The 17472-nt window shown below is 38.2% G+C and overlaps 2 protein-coding genes across 2 annotated transcripts in view; one reads left to right on the plus strand and one right to left on the minus strand.

The window, feature by feature from the left end:
* Positions 1 to 17472, minus strand: part of CACNA2D3 (calcium voltage-gated channel auxiliary subunit alpha2delta 3) — a 378074-nt gene that overhangs the window by 56278 nt on the left and 304324 nt on the right. The gene's annotated exons all lie outside the window — the stretch shown is intronic.
* Positions 5900 to 11511, plus strand: LRTM1 (leucine rich repeats and transmembrane domains 1). Its single transcript, XM_050979265.1, has 3 exons — positions 5900 to 5906; positions 7307 to 7903; positions 11075 to 11511. The coding sequence occupies exons 1-3, from the start codon at positions 5900 to 5902 to the stop codon at positions 11509 to 11511; spliced, it is 1041 nt and encodes a 346-aa protein (XP_050835222.1).

Raw genomic sequence — 17472 nt, forward strand, 5'->3', positions numbered from 1 at the left:
ATAATTTTAATGTCAGGTTATTTAGGACCTGGCTAAATTAATGCAAAACAAAAAAGCCTCCTGTGGACATTTCCAAAGTGTTGCTAGAATTACAGATATTTTACCATTTGACTTTTTACTGCAGCAAATATCATCCCCACTTCTGCAAGATTCTGTGTTCAAGTGACTACTAGGGCAAAGAGTCCTGCGAGCCCATAAACACAGGAGCTCCCAACATTTAACAGTGAGTTTTACTGAACTACTACAATTTGCCTTAAAAGCACAAAAGGAATCAATGAACTATGAGTTCTCCTTTGTAGCACAATTGGTGAGCAGCAGCATATGAAGCATTTACTGCACTTTAAAATATTTCTTCATACACTGTGAACATTTCAAAACCCTTTTACAGATGTTGTTCAAAAAAATCCTTCCAATTCTTACAAGAGCTGCCCTAGTAAATTAACCACTCAGAATGCACAGGAGATTTATATTCTGGGCTTAAGTTTGAGTTCAGGGTTAGCTGTGACCATGAATAGAAATCTCATTAGATGTAAAAAGGAAACAAAATAACTAAGTAAAAGCTTAGAAAAAACTTTGATGAAGAATAAGCTATCTAGAAAAATAGCAAGTGATCTCAGTTTTAACATGTTTTAGATATGACAAAAAGCATCTAAAATGTCAAGATAAAAAAAAAAACCACCTGTATCTATTTTTGCAAGTGTTTTTTCCTTGCCAGTTTTATTTCTTTCATTTCTCTTAGCTTAATGTCAAGCAATATTATTTTCTATTTTCAGTAATGGCACAGTGAGTTCATTAATTTACTTTTACTGGAGATACCTTCTATCTCTGGATGCTCAGCATGTATAACAGGTGGTTGACATTAGTCAGGAAATGATTGAAAATTGAATCTGCACCCCCTGCTGCTATTTGTGATGGAACAAATACTCTGCTGACACTTAATCTGCCCCTTGCTGCAACTTCATCTAACTTGCAATTAAGGTAAAGAGGCCCAGCATCTTTATTCCCTGTGCTTCTCATTCTGAAGGTCTTGCATCCAAACCGGTAATTTTTCTACCTACCAAAGCACACTTAAGGCTGGAGTTTCAGCATTTTCCAGCTAAGCCCTTCTCACCTCCATATATTTCTTCTCATTTTGTTATGGGAAAAGAGTACAAGCCAAATTAATTTCTAAGAGAGTGATATTTGAGTAATAAAACCACAAGAAATCAAGGACTGCACTATTTAGTGTATTGAAAGGGGAAGGGGAAAGGAAAAGGGAAAGGGGAAAAGGTAAAAATTTGCAGACAAATGACTGACCCAAACAGTTGTTTATAGATTATGAACAGACCTGGTGACAATGACTTGGATCTGAATATTGAAAGATTTTTCCAGTGCAGATCAGAAGAGCAATGTGAGGAAAACCAGAGTTCTGACCTAGGCAGAGAAGGTGCTCAGCCTGGCTGTCCCTGGTGCCCAGGACACAGCAGCTCCCTGCCCCTGCCAGGCTGCCCAGCCACCCCATCCCCACCTGGAACACAGCATGTTCCAGTTCATCTCGTCCCCTACTGCATCTCAAAGTCTGGCCTCTCCTAGAGGTGTCAGAGGAAGGTGTAAAAATTCCCATAAATAATAATTATGGAAAAAAACTGCCCACAGGGAAAAGTTTTTCTCCATAAGTTGTGTCATTAGTGGTTGATTAAAGCCCTCAAGAGTGAAAGTTTATATCCCTTCTAAATTATTTTTTTTCCCCCATGAGGTAACTATGGCTCAAGATTATATATGAATCCTACTAATCTTCTGGCCCAAGGATAACTTTCAACAATGCATTTCATAGATTAATTACTCACTGTATAAACAAGTACCAGATGTATCTAAGTAAGGCAAAACAAGCCACTGGAAGGGAAAAAGTGGGCTCTTCCCCTGTACAAAATCACAGCTCTCTGCCTGGTTTCTTGTTTCTAGAGCTGCACAACATTTCTTCCCACCTGAAAGGGACACCATCAAATAACACCAAACTCATAACAGTCCAGACACAAAGAAATCATGGTGTTTCCCTATGCTGTGTCATAAGAGCATTTGACATTATTGAAATCTAGCTGATATTCCTCCCCTGTTATTCTGAAGAACAAAGGATGTCTGAAGAAAGCCCACCTCTGTGAAAAACACGGCCTGATTTTTAAGGTAGAAATCTTCCTTGAGCCAAATTTAGTTTGTATCCATTGGCTTATACTTCTGTTGTAAAAAGCAAGCAGAAATAGGATCCAGGGCCTTCCTCTAAGTTTTGTCAACTTTTGAAAACCTAGTACCCTGCCAGGAAATATTTGAGAGAGTCCTGAGCTCTCAGAGTTTACGGAATACCCTTGAAGAAAGAAAAGCATGAGGGACTGCCAGGTCTCCTTTGCCCTGTCACCTCTGCATGTTGTTCTGACTCACTCTCTCCATCATGCACTACTGTATTTTTTGAAGTGCCAGTCAAAGGGGAAGAATTTTAACAACAAAGGTATGGGCTGTTTCACCAACAAATACAATTTTTTTTCTTAATCCTGAACCAAAATGAAGAGGGGTTTGCATTTGCCCAAAGTTTCATTTAGGGGCATGAGCAAGAGCTTAGCTGTTTTACCAATCTGGAGACACACATTAGTAAAGAGAAAGCACATGCCATTTCCCTGAAAGTATCTCAGTTTTAATTCCTTCCCACTCAAAGGCATAAGGAAAATAAATCTAATAAAGGGCATGTATAGGACTTGTCTTCTGTGGTCTTGGGAACATTTTTTAATATAATTGGGTCTGCCTGGACTCAATATACAATGCAATGGAATCCAAATCCTGTAACTTTTAAATATCTGAAATATTTAAATTGTTTCCTTTCTGCAAGAGTTTAATTAACATAATGTTTTTGTGTAAAAGAGATGAGTTTTACACATAGAACTCCTTTAAAGCAGATGGCAGTAATTGCTGCAACAAAGAGTTTGCTGGCAAAGCAGAGACAGAGCTGCCCCCTCAGCCAGTAGGGATCAGATATTAGCTCATGGGGCTTTCTTGCTCTTTGCAATGGGAAACATACCTTGCTACAACAAGGCACAGGCTAATTTAAGAGGCTGCAATAACAGTTGCTGCACCACATCAGACAAGTGAAAAGAATCCTGCTGGTGGTTCAAAAGGCCAGAAGTAAGAGTAGGTTTCATGGTTATCCTGTTTCTGGCAAATCTCTACCTGTGACACAACTATAATTTTCACCACATCAGACTTCTCTGTCACAACCAAAGTTTTATTCCTAATAAATGGGAATAGGACATGGATTATAGGTTGGGGAAACTTCTGTTTACAAAACATGTTCATTCAGAGTTCTCAATATAAGGAAAAAATAGCCACATCTACATGAAAAGCAAATTGACAGATTTAATCATATGTTTCCAAATCTGAACCCAGCATAAAGATTTTTAAAAAAGTAGTAACTTCTTATACCATGATTCCAAGTAAATAAAACAACCTCTGCATTATTTCTGGAACAGAACCTCCCACAGGGCTTAACTTTCTGTGACCTTGTCCTGTGAACATCTCTGTAATATGGTGCATACTAAAAATAATACAATTATAGCTGCAAAGACTTACCTAAAATAGGAAAGCAGTTAAGAGACATTCTTTAAGCCCACGGTTATATGAAATGAACTGCAGTGGGAGCTTGTATACCCATCTGGTCAGCAAATATTAGTTAAGATGGAAAAACAACTTAAAAAAGAAACCCTTTGAATTCATAAGCTAAAGAAAATTATAGATACCAAAGAGAATTTAAAAGTATCTTAACACACAAAAAAACAATAATAGCCATTACCTCCTGCAAGGTTAATCAAAGGTCATGGAAAGAGCTGCCACTGATACAAGGGATGAGTTAATGCAAGGAGAGTGGGATGTCATCTCAAGGAAAAACAACCTGACCTAACTTTATTTGTAAGAGTATCCATAGCTAACATGGCTACAACTTCTAAGGAAGATGCTGTTTTATAAGAGACCTTTTTACATTTAATTGTGTCTTCACTAAAATGATTCACGGGTATTTTTTAAGACAGGTCTTAGAAACAGCAAATAAATGTATCATGTTACAAAAGTTAAAGTTTTTTACATTAATCTGACATTAATCTCAAGTACACTACAGTTGATCTTTAAGCTTCTCTCCCCTTTTTTGTAAAGCTGGGGTTAAGCAGGATACTGTGGTACAGTTTATCTATATTTGTAGTGTTCCTCCACAGTAAATCTCAGGCTTCACCCCACATCAGGGCAAGGTGTCATCCATCAAGAATGTCAAGGATAGGAAGGTCTGCTACTCACAGCAGGAATCCTGGGGTCCTCAAGGTGAACAACCACGTTTACTTTACAGAATGAGGATTTTCCTATGTTCTCCTTCACCGTTCCCATGTACCCACTGCTCATTTGGGTGTCTTGGCTGGTGTCAGAAACAACTGAGCAAGGCACAGGACACTGACAGGCACAGCCCTGCCCCTGAGCCAGGGGACACAGAGCTCAGCACAGGCTTTGGGAAACCTAAAGATACCTATGGAAAAGATGGGGTTACTCCCTTCACTAGGGGTCATGGTGACAGGACAAGAGGGGAGGGACACAAGCTGCTCCAAGGAAAATTCTCACTGAAGGCAAGAAAAAATTATTGATTCTGAGTAACACATTGGAGAAGGTTGCCTAGAAAAGTGATAGAATCTGTTACTGGAAATATGGAAGTCTCAACTTGACAGGATCTGGGATAACTTCTGGTAAATACCCTGATTTCAACACCAGTTTGGACTTTATAATCTGTTTTTTCTAGTACTCTTTCTAGATAATTGCCTACATCATATAAATTTTGAGCTTTATGTGATCTTTTCAAAAGCACCTAAAAGCAGAATTTGTACCCAAGAAAGCTTTATTATAGGTCTGAAATGTTTTGATTGCACAACTTCCCTCTCCATAGGACAGTCATAGATGGAGTGATAATATGGCCTGGAAAGACTCAATTATACATGAGATCTCTCATGCCTTTCAACACCTCTGAGTTCCATCACAGTCACAAGCCATTAATCCTTTTATTGGTGTAGATGGCACAGTATGAGTTCTACTGAAGAAATAACAAAGAAACAAGCCAAGGTACCACACGGTAAGGACAATTTTAGTATCATCTGCCATGTCTTTCCAATATCTTTAAAAATAAATTAATTAGTTCAATATTCATAGTGACTATACCAGGATGTATGCCATTTTCATGGAAAGAGCCACTGGTCCTGCATTTCCAAGCAATAAAATCCTGTCAGCACAAGTAATGGATGTCAGATGAATAAGCTTAAAAGACCAAACAAGGGCACTGTCAAAACCATGTCATCAACCCACAGGACTATTTGTAGTGATATTATACACTCCACTGCCTCCAGTCACAGCCCAGGATAATCAAAATCCATGCTCAGATCTTGCAAAAATTAACACAGCCTGGCTAATAACCCACCAGAATTCAGAAACCATACTGGATATTAAAAAGGCAGCTTTATATTTTGTGCTTTAGTTTTGATGGAGATTAAACAAATTGAAGAGGCGAGGTTATCAGGTCATTATTTGTGCATTACAGCTGTTCAGTCAGAGCTGGACAGACACTGCTTGCATGGCTTGTTGTCTGATTAAGAGGCAGAATAAGTCTCTGAGAGTCATAAAGGGGGGAGAGGGGAGATTGTGATTAAGAAAAAAACCAAAGGCTGATAGAGTAATTGAGTAGAAATAGTTGCACTTCTACACAAGTCACAGACACCACCTAAAACATCCTCAAGGAAGGAAACTGGATGAGCATGTTACAGATTTGAAGTGGAAATCAGAGCAGTGTCTGTCACTGTTCTACATCAGAAATCTGGACTGAATCTTCCACCAGGGGAAGAACAAGCAGAGCAGAATGAAAGGTGAGATCCTGAAGCATTCAGACTAACAATGCAATTTTTCTGTTTGCAAATCATTTCCTTGCCAAGCAAGAGTTTATTTTACCTCTACACTGGAAGCTGTGTTTCTGAAGCCAGCTGTTGCAGAACACTGTGATGAAGTGAAAGTATTGTTTACCTTGCATGCAGGAATGCTAGATTAAAGTGAATTTTATGATGCAGAATTCAGTATTGCAGAAGACTGTGTATAATTTTAATATAAATATTTCAGTTCTGAGAGTAAATTAATGAGTAATTTGTTTATACAACTGCAGTCTCAAAATACAAGTTTCATTTATATATTTACTATATTTACTACTATAATCACACATCATTTCATGTTTGTAATTCACATTTGATCTCTGGAAGTCAATAAACAGAAATTACTTTATTTTCAAAAGGTATCAAGTAGAAACTAACTAAAATGTTTTCATTTTGAAACAGTACATAGTAAAAATTATTTGAAGCATCTCAAAAACTATGTTAGAAAAGGATTCATCATTCTTTCTTTAGTCAAAGAAAATCTAATTATTCTATACTGAGTTTTTTAATGTTTTATTACATGCATACAAGCATAGCTTTAAGTTCCTTGTTTTCAAAGTTAAGATCATTAGCAAGATATAAAAGGGAAAAAACCTGAACATCAAGGAGTAGTAGATAATTATAAATATCTGCTACTATAATATTTCTAAATAGCTCTCTCAACTAATTTATATTTTCAGAATCTTATTGACAAATGCCTGGTGGCTGTGCAGAAACCTGTATCTATGGGAAGTACAGGTGGCATTCAGAGAAGGGAATTAAAGTAAAAAGAATAAATGGATATTTTAAAGGAGAAACAGAATCTGAATTACTGAAAAAGTGCTGCAAAAGTACTGCTAATAGTTTTTATAGCTATGTCTTTGAAGCTTGTAATTCTTTAAATGGTACATTGACTCAATTCTTCCAGGCAGTGATATTAGTAAAACCAATGAAAAATAGAAGTTCTGCTTGTAATTCTTCTGACACAAGATGTCTTAAAGTTGTTACTACCACAGAAAGGGAGACATTTCAATTTGATAATTTTAAAAGAAACTGTCAGATTCTCTTCAAACATCATTGCTCTGCTGATGGTAAATCCTCCTGAAAACCATTTATACTTAAGAAGAAACCATGGGAAGTACTTCATTTTAAGATCATAGTAGCATTATCTTCAGTCTGGATTACAGAAGTACTTCAACACTATCTGTAATTTACTTATGTGTTATAAAAGAAACACATTCTGTGTTATCTGCATTACTGGTTATTGTGGAACTGTATACCTTCTGAATGTGTTTATGGCCTGTGTATTGCCTAAAGACAAACATTTCAAACTCATTTTAAATCATCTTTCACTTGTGATATAGGTAACTGGCTTTTGGTTTGGAGTGCCATCTTGTTGGCACCCACAGCTCACAGCTGCCCTGAAAAATGCCTCTGCCACAAAGCCTCAAAGACTGCAGACTGCAAGAACAGAGGATTTACTGAAATTCCTGCCCGTTTACCTCCTGAAATTCAGATACTACAGTTGCAGAACAACCGTATCTGGAGAATCAACCAAAACGCATTCACTGCAACGCCCTTACTCAAAATCTTGGACTTGTCTAATAATTCTCTCTCAAGTGTGGCACCTGGTGCTTTCCAAAAACTGAGGTATCTACAGGTTTTAAACTTAACCAGAAATTTGATTCATTACATAGAAAACAAGACTTTCAGTTTCCTCCCACACCTAAAGGAACTGGACTTGTCATCCAACAGCATTATTCGATTGCCTGAGACATTTGGAAACAGCACAGGGAATATAACATTGCTCTCTGTGAAGCATAACAAACTTCAGAAAATGGAAAGAATTCTTCTGGAGTCACTTCCAAACCTGAAAGTGGTTCTCTTCAAAGATAATCCCTGGCAATGCAACTGTAATATCTTTGGCATGAAACTGTGGCTGGAGAGTTTTCTATACAGAGGTAAGGAATTTTTCTCATTGCATAGAGCGTACATGAGAACATTTGAGCAGCATCTAACTGATCTTCACTTCTGTGGCTTAAAAATCTACCCCACACTGTAGGTCCCTTCCTCAAATAAACACCCTTAGCTATATTCTCATGCATAGGTCAGAATACTTTTGTAAACACAGGTGGCAAACTAGAACCAGAGAGGGACTTTGTATCAGTGCCCAGAGAAGGATGCACACACACCCATACAGCAGGTGTGTTCTGTAGTGTGTCAATTCAGATACAGACATTTCCAAATATAAAACAAGTGTATACCTGTGCACATACACTTGTTTAATTCTACCAATATATTTTTGCTGGAAACCAGCTTACTGCTTTAAAGTTTTTGACCTGTTGCATGATGGCAAACATCAAGACAGATATCAGTACTGAGCAAACTTTAGAGAACCCAGGATTCTACTTGTTCTATCAATTATGACTTAGTACTTCTTTAATATTTTATGAATACCTAGTATCACTTCCCAATTTGTTGTTAACCAAGAGGAACTCAATTCAGTGACAATTTCCTGACAGAAATGTGTCATGGCATCACACAGGGAAAAGTGAAGTTTATAAATAGTAGTGGCAGCATTTTGGTCACACCTGCTTTTAAATATATTCATGAGTTATGCTGTGAAAAAGATAACATGATTTAATTCTAAAGGAATTATGTGTAAGAAGAAATTAATTTCTTTCTCCCAGGAGGTATGTTCAGACTGAGAATTCAGAACAGCAGGGCAATTTTCTTTTTTCTCAATCAGGCTTTGATGCCTGCATGTGACCAAAGTACTGATTGCCTGTCTCTGTACCAGAGTGTGTGGAGCCTGTTGCAGCACAGGCGATGTGGAGGTGGCCCATGTGGCCTGAGACTGATGGACTGCCTTTTGCAGGGATCAGAGCTCTGCAGGCCAGCTGGAAACCCACACTGGCCATGCAGGGACACAATTACTACTGCAGTGGTCTTTGAGTGAGGTAATTTTTACAAAAGACAAAAGGCTAAATTCCTCTCAGCAATAAAATCTTCATAACATGAATAGACAAAATACTACTGTATCACAGGGCTTTAGTCTATTATGCTGGAAATTCAGCAGGGATTGACTTCTCTGTGCAGAAGAAAGAAATGATCCAAGATAAACACATCAGATTATTTTAATTACTCTGCCAGCAGCATAAATATTATCCTTTATTTCAAGAAACAATGTTGTCTAGAAATTCAGTGATGTCCTTCCATCTTTTTGAACAGTGTACAGATTAATTAAGTGAAGTGACATGGAACTTACAAATTAATTTCAGCAACAAGCTTTAAAGGAAGCCCAAGTGTTATGTTCTCTTTTGTTTGTATTTCCCTAAAATTACTTCTCTGAACACATGAAGAAAAATCAGTTACATGACACAATAATGTTTCCTACTACTTATATGACACACATGGGATGAAACTTCACAGGGGCTCTGCAGATATTTCTTGTATGTCATAACAAAGCAATATAAGTCCAGAATATTTGAGTATTTTTTAGCTGAATCCATCCTGGGCAATTGGCACTGCATGCATACTCACAGGAAATTAGAGAGAATGCTTCAGTTCAGGAGGAACATCAGGGTTCTATTCCAAGCACACATATTTAGTTATTTAAAACCATGAAAGGATAAGAGTTGAAGGATTTGGAGGTTTATCTACATCCATTTTCAACCTAACACATTGAAGATGTCTGGAACCATGCTTTGGGTTTCACTGTTAAAGACCAAGCAACCTGCTATGCTCAAATCTGTCCTGGAATACCAACATTATTTGTGGAGTAGTCTCCAGATTTGTTTGGCTCCATCTGTATTCACTACTTTCTCAAAGTCTTTTCAGGACAAAAATTTCTGTACCTGGCTTCACTGAAAGGTGAAATATTTTGGCTAGAGAAGAGAAAGAAAATTCAGTAGATTTGATTAGTTAATTTTTAAAAAATATGTCAACATTGATTTTGGCATTGTGGACTCCTTGACACACCTAAAGCCCTGTGCTCTAACTGGGCAATGTTTGGTGTATTCTCCTCTACACACTGAGGAACAGCCACGGGATTTACCAGGACTGTGGATTCCTAATTCTCTCCCCACAGTACTAAACACCTCCCAGGGGAAGCTGGCTCTAAACAATAATGAAATTTAGCATTTGAGCAGGGTAATAGATTGATTAAACTCAACTCCTTTATACCGTGTATATTTTCTTACCACAAGTCTTGCTTCAAAAAATCCCTCATGGGTACATACAACTTAGTCAACATTGTCTTTGCCCTGTTACAGTTAACATACGATGTCAGAACAATGACAATTTCATGGGATATTTCAATCAAGCGGGAAATATTTTCTAAACACCGTATTTTAATTTCACACCATAAAAATTAGCAGTGGTCAGAAGTTGAACAAAGTGAATTTGCAGTTAACAATACCTCTCTGTTAATCTATGGCAGTTCTTATTTTTCTACCCCCATGGGTTTTTTTACACTTACATCCATAAAAATGCAGATAACCTAATTCCTGATGACCTGCTCCTTGAAAATGCTCTCTTATGTGAGTTTTGAAGTGCAATAATCTCACCACTGACCTAATGAACAAAAGCCTTTAAAATATACATAAATCTTTAAAAGTGGGAAGTTGAAACTGATGTTAAATTTACTTCAGGTTTATGTTAATTTTACTTTAAGGTGATTCAGCAGCTGTCAAATGTAGCCACATTTCTCTTCACAGAGAAAAGCAAGGCACAATTCTTCCCAAGAATACTTCTGGGTTTCACATTCTCTGAACCTCAGAGAAAGGAAAAACAATTCTTGTCATTTGCTGTGCCTGCATTTGTGCCAAAGCAGAGTGCAATCTGGAGATTGTTTACCCAAAGTGATGGTGTTTTGTTTCCTTGGGGTTTTGCTTTTCTATCAGGGCCAAGTGTGTGTGTTGGGACTGTCGGCTGACAGTCACGAGACTGTGCAGAGTCGAGTGCTCGGCAGATTCAGTTTAGATGTAATGTAATCTAGTGTAATGTACTACAGAATAATATAGTACATTAATTAGCATTCTGATAAGATGGGGTCCTCATCATCATTTCTCCCTGCCACGGGGGTCCTGGTTTGACAGTCAGATATCGACACCCTTGTTTTGTTATTTCAGGAGGGATCAGCGATGGCATTATCTGCTCAGCGCCGGGCGTTCGCAAGGGGAAGGAGCTGCTCAAGGTTCCCTACGAGCTCTTCGGGGCCTGCGCTCTGAGGGCAGCCCCGGCGCCGCCGGCCAGCGGCCCTCAGTGGCCCGGCCCCGAGCAGCGCGGCGGGCCCAAGCACGGCCCCCACGGCGAGCCGGCCGACGGCGGCCGCGGCGGCTGCGAGCCCAAGGCCCGGCCCCGGCCCGTCAGCCTGCGGCACGCCATCGCCACCGTGGTGATCACGGGCGTGGTGTGCGGCGTGGTGTGCCTGATGATGCTGGCGGCTGCCGTCTATGGCTGCGCCTACGCCGCCATCACGGCCAAGTACCACAGGCAGCAGCTGGCCCCCGTCAGGCAGCACGGCGCTCCTGAGGAGAAGGAGCCCTTCCAGAGCTCCATGGCTTGAGGCTTGCTGACAATAAAACCCTCGCTGCAGTTGAAAAGCCTGGAATCTCAATAGCATTGTTTTAATTCTATTTAATGGGGTTATTTTCTATCCTTTTTTTTCATACTTTTAAAAAAAATATAATAGTGTTTGGAATATTCACTAAGACTTTATATAGAACAACAGAATTTGTTTATTTTGTGTGTATATATTCCAAAGTCACTATTTAAGGCTGAGTGTTTGAGATCATGAAATCTTGATGTCGAGAGTTTAAAGCATTTCACCATCCCCTTCTAACTCTTGATGCAGTATTGTACCAAAACATGACCTATGATGCACATACAGTCAGGAGTGATGTTCTGCAAAGAAAAACAGAAAATAGCCATCTAACTTAGTTCAGTTAGTAACATTTGTACTATCCTAGAGAGTACAAATTACTATTCTATTCAAAATGTATACAACTGACAAGCAGTTTTCAAACCAGCTACTCTATGCACTGCCACTGAGAATGGAAATGCGTTTAAAGCATTTCCAAAAATGTGTTTTCAACTTTCCAGTTTGCCCCCGAAAGCAGCAAATAAACATTACATTCATTTCCTAACTTAGAAAATTGAAAGCACCTTGTTAACTATTGCATATAAATTTTTAATTACTTAGTAGGGAAGAAAGAAGAGAGCTGAGAAAATGTTGAAGGAAGAAATGCTCCAGTGCTTTGGATACAAGCCTCAAAAGGAGTACACAGAGCATACCTGAAGACACTGCCTGATGTGCTGCTGGCTTACAAGCTTGCTACAGCCTTTTCTGAAGCCATTTGTTCCCAAATCCTCACACAAGTGCTCCATTTTGCAAATGCCATGCTGCAGATGCAGCTCCCATCACAGTGCTGCCCTTCAGCAGGAGGATAATGTAGCTGCATGTTTACACATCCTCCCTCTCAGAGGGAACATTCAGCTGCATTCACTCAAGGCTCCATCCTTGCTCTCTGCAGAGCTCTTTGGCCATCAGAGGAAATCAGAGCCAAAACTCTTTCAATATCATAAGTTTAGAATTCCACAAATATTTTGAGTGTGCAGAGGTAGTTATTTTAATGGTTCTTAGAAATTATTTTAAGGCAAGCAAGAGAGATCAGGAACTCCATTCACCTTTTCCAATACTGGATGAAATACATTTTAGGCTATTTGTGGCAGACATCTTGTGTGTCCCCTACCTGTCCTCAGTGACAGGGATAAAGAGCTTTCCAGGTAGCCAGTGCAGAAATCAGCAATGTTTATAGGATGGAGGAAAAAGGCCATGGGACAATCTGCAACGAGGACAAGGGGAAGCTGTGTGGTGGCATTTGGAGATCTGCCCTCCCCTTCCAACAGACAGATTCTGAGATCAAGCTCTGTAGCTGTCCCAGTAACAGCCTCAACTGAGTAATGGGCTCTGGGGCAGGAGTCATGTAACCCTTGCTCTTCTTTACTTTGTAATAATTGCAACCTAAATATTAAATCATTCCTACATCTGTGTTACTTTTATGTCCAGAGAAAATTAAGTATCTCAGTCTTAATCTAAATCTAGCAGATAGTGAAAACAATCAATTACTGTCTTTTCTTTCCTTTTTAAGTGCTAAGTACTTCATATCATTATTAGGCTGTGTTCATTCTTCTCTGTCCTGCACTAAATAAACTGAGCTGTTTCAAATTTTTCCTGAAAGACCACATTCTCAAATATTTTTTTTCCTCCTGCATTCCCTAGAGCCTTTTCAGTTCTTTTACATTGTGTTTAAAATGTGGTACCCTAGTCAGGGAACATTGCTTCAGCTGAGGCAGCATCAGCACAATACTTTTAGAATATTTATATTTTTTATAATATCCTAATATGTAGAATAATTGTATTAAGGCTCTTTAATCTGATCTCCTGATGTTTATTTTTTTTCTTGTAAATATTTGGTACAGCTTAACGAAAAATCTAATCTACTTTCAGAACTAAGTCATTTAAATATGTAAATCTACATTTTTTTACTATTTTATCCATTTACTGCCACAGCATTTTGCAAAGCAAAACACAGCTTTTCAGATACAGAAGACAGAAATAAGACAAGATTGGATCTCATTGCCTATTGGCCCAAAAATGAGTTTGGGGCCATGCCAAATCACTGTTTTTCCACAGTGACAACCTAAAATGAGCACAGTTGTACTCAAAGTGTAGATCCTGAGATGAAAGCTAATAAACTTCCAACTCCAGAGAGATTTCACCCTCAGTGTTTCTAACAGGCTCAGACACAGCTTCCATCACAAATCACTTCACACTTCTGATATTTTCAAGCAAAAGAAAAGCAAGAATTGACTTGATATTTCCTAGTCAGGAATAACCCAGAACATCTTCCTAGTCCTTAAAAAACCAGACCTAGCACCAAAAACCTTTCAGACTTTTGTTATTGTATCATCATTCATATATTTTTAAAAAAGAAGAAGAAAGAAGAAAGAAAAGGAGGGAGAGTCAATGAAAGGCACAGCAACATTTAAGGAAACTCATTCTGAGTCACACTGAAGATGCTTTGGGGATTTTCATGCACACACAAGGCTGTAAATTGATAGGGAGTTCTGCCAGAAAGCAAAGTATTAAGTATTTCCATTAGTTCCCTGTGCTGTGGGAACAGAGCAAGCCAATCCATGCAAAATCTGATTCTATACTTTCTAAAAAACTGCTTTTTCCCCAAAGGAAAAAAAAGCACAAAAAAACCCACCTCCCAACAAAAACAAACAAACAGGAAAAAATAACAGGGAAATTTTTCATTTATAAGTCTGTATATCATAGTTACCGTGGTAAAAGTGTTTGTAATTAACAAATCCACTCATTTCTAATGGTAAAGTAATAACAGAAAATGAACAGAGGGAAGTATTAATTCAATTATTTAATAAAGGTAAAATATTGATTTCTCAGTAGAGGAAACAGAATTTTCATCTACTCATAAATAGAGATAAAAGTCACAGTTTGTTGTCTATAAAAATTATTGACTACAACAGTGGAAGACTGAATATAGGGACTCCCCACAGAACTGCCCTTAATTTATAAAGCTTAGCAATGGACATCTGCCACTGAAATTGTCTGCACAGATTTATTTTTCAGATAAAGGATCCTGAGAAAGCTTTGTTGTCCTTCCAGCAATCTCATGAGAGTATTATAGTAAGCACAGTGTTTTTTTCTAATCTCTTTGAAAAGCACTCTTCCCCATAAAAGTCAACAAAATATCAGGACACGCTACTCTGCAAGGCATTTGCAAAGGCAGGGAAAGCACGCATATTGTTGCATTCCTGCCTTTCATATAAAGGCTCATTGTACTGCTTTGTTTACAGAAAAATTTTCCTAAATTTAATTTTAGAACAAAAATTGAAGACTATAATACATCCATGTTCTTTACAGAAAATGACCAATAGCATCTATATTGAAAGACACAGAGTTTAAACTGAAACATAATTGCTTGCCATATTTGTCTTTCTATTGAGAGCTTGCAAAAAGTCAATCAAAATTCAGCTTCATTATTCTCTAGTAGTACAATGTCCAAACAAAACCTGGATCTCTCATCTGGAATATCAAAGTAGCCCATTTGATGACACTACACATAGCTTATCTCTGATTAACAATTAACAGGAAAATGACAAACATTACAATAATCTAACTTTGCTGCCCAGGAGACAAGGCAAAGGTACACAGGCTTTAGTCAAGCATCCAAGAAGGATGCCTTCTTTTACAACTTGGATCTTTTCATTTGGCCAAAAGTGGCATAGCAACCACAATCTTCAGATTCTTGGTATATGCTGAGTTTGTATTACCTGAAATGTGGATTCATGTTCCTCAGATCACAGGGGGAAAAGGCAGCAACAGCAGCCACAGTAAACCACAGCAGGGGAGGAGGTGTAGGAATCAGAAACCCAGAAATACAGACTTGACACCTCTCTCCAGAGGAAGCTGTGTTTGCTGTCTCATGCTGACTGCAGAGGGATCCCTCCATGTTTTAGGACTATGTGCACTACATGCTCAACTTTTTTTGCAAAGGCTGTCATTCTCATTTCAAGATAAAACACAACAGAAAACACTGTTAATGTTTGGAAATATAGTCCACTGAAGAGAAGATAAATTAATCAGTTCACAATACTTAAACTGATAGCAATGGATTCATATTTATGATTGCAGCTTCAACCATGTGCAGCATTATTTGAAGTTATTATCCAAAGGATCCAACAGCTCATCTGCTGCCTTGTTCTGCTTGATCTGCAGTCAGGGATTTATTTTGCTGGCAGCAGAATTCTTTAGCAAAACGGCCCTAGAATCTGATTGCTGTTAGATCACAAAGATCTTCCTCCTCCACAAATGATGTAGAACTGAAACCCAACTGATCAACCAACAAACCCCAACAGCAAAGCAGAAGTGCAGAAGCAAAGAGCAGATGCTCTCTGCCATTTGCTGTACGTATTAATTGGGATACATCTGTCAAAGTCCTGGATTCTCTAAGAACAAGTGCTGAGGAAAGCCCAAGAATTAGATAAATTTACAGGTTAAATTCTCAAGTTAACACCAGCTGCCTCAAAAAAGCAGAAACTATTAAACTATTCCACACACTGATTCTGTGTGGTGAAATGAACTGAGAAGGAATGCAAATGAATGTAAATGTCTGCATTGTGAATATGTGACTAACTTCAGCTCCCCTGGTCAGCCCATGGAAAGGACAAGACTTCACCACGTGCTCCAAAGCATCCAGTGGAGGAGTTTACTTCTCTCCACACTCTTCCTCCAAACCATCTTTCCCAAGCAATTTATCCCAACATGTGAGTTGCTTAATGTTAGGCTTTACAAAGAGACATCTCAGTTTTCTTAAAGCTGGAAACATTAGTCTGTATACCAATATTAGATTTATGAATACAAAAACAATATTCAAAGTGAACAAGAAACTCTGGAAAAACATGAAGTCGTGGTTTTCACCAAAACATGAAAAACATTTTGAGGGATTTGCTAAATGCTACTGCTGACTATAATATTCTGTGGCTTATAATGGGGAGTAAAAGTTAGGTAAATCACTCTCCTGCCTGACAAGGAAAGCATCTATTTTAGAATGCCTCAAAAATTTGGTTGGCGTGTCATTATGATGACATATTCATTTTCCCTTAGGCCTCCATATTAAAATGCAATTTTATAGATGGTATCATAAATTTTAAGGACTGTATATGGCATTGACATATGCCTGAATGTTCTTAAAAATAATATGAAAGCAATACATGTGAAAAAAAAAAACAGGAGAAAGACGTCCAAGAAGAACAGAGCAGCTGTATTTGCTCTATGTACTACTGTAACATCAGCAGATTGCAGTATTTATGGAACTTTTGCAGCATCTGTCACTTCTAGAAATATCAATAGTTCAAATTAATTTTGATTAAGTACTTGAGAGTCACTTTGTTAAAAGAGAGATGTGCATGCAAATCCAGTTTAAATTATAAAAAAACCCAAAAACCTGGATGAAGCGTTGAGGTCACACAGATAAAAATATTAACACAAAAAGAAAAGGGAAAAGGGGATGAAAACCAGAGGTTTTGTGTCATAAAGATACATATTTTCAGAAATAAAGTGCACATTTTCCCCCATGAATTTTTAAAAGCATCTTCCTTACTTAGAGCCTAAATCAGCAGAAGTGTCAGTTACTGAAAATCTGGTTTGTTCACAAATTTCCCTTTTAAACTGCTGTCCTGTAGAGTCTGACCTAAACAGGAAGAATGAACACATGAAGTGTGACCAGCCTCAATATGAGACTTTTGGATCTTTACTAATTTCAAGGCACTGTTTGACTATCTTGAACAGCAGGATCATCAGGGTCACTTTCCTCTGGCCAGAACAGAGCCATTCAAAATTGTGTGCCATTTCTAGCAAATCAGTGACTAAATTAAATTACTATTTCTTACCTTAGCTTATGAGTGTGAACCTAGAAGGAGATGCTAAATCACCAAGCTG

The sequence above is a fragment of the Serinus canaria genome, chromosome 12 (assembly GCF_022539315.1).
Source record: "Serinus canaria isolate serCan28SL12 chromosome 12, serCan2020, whole genome shotgun sequence".
Lineage (NCBI taxonomy): Eukaryota > Metazoa > Chordata > Aves > Passeriformes > Fringillidae > Serinus > Serinus canaria.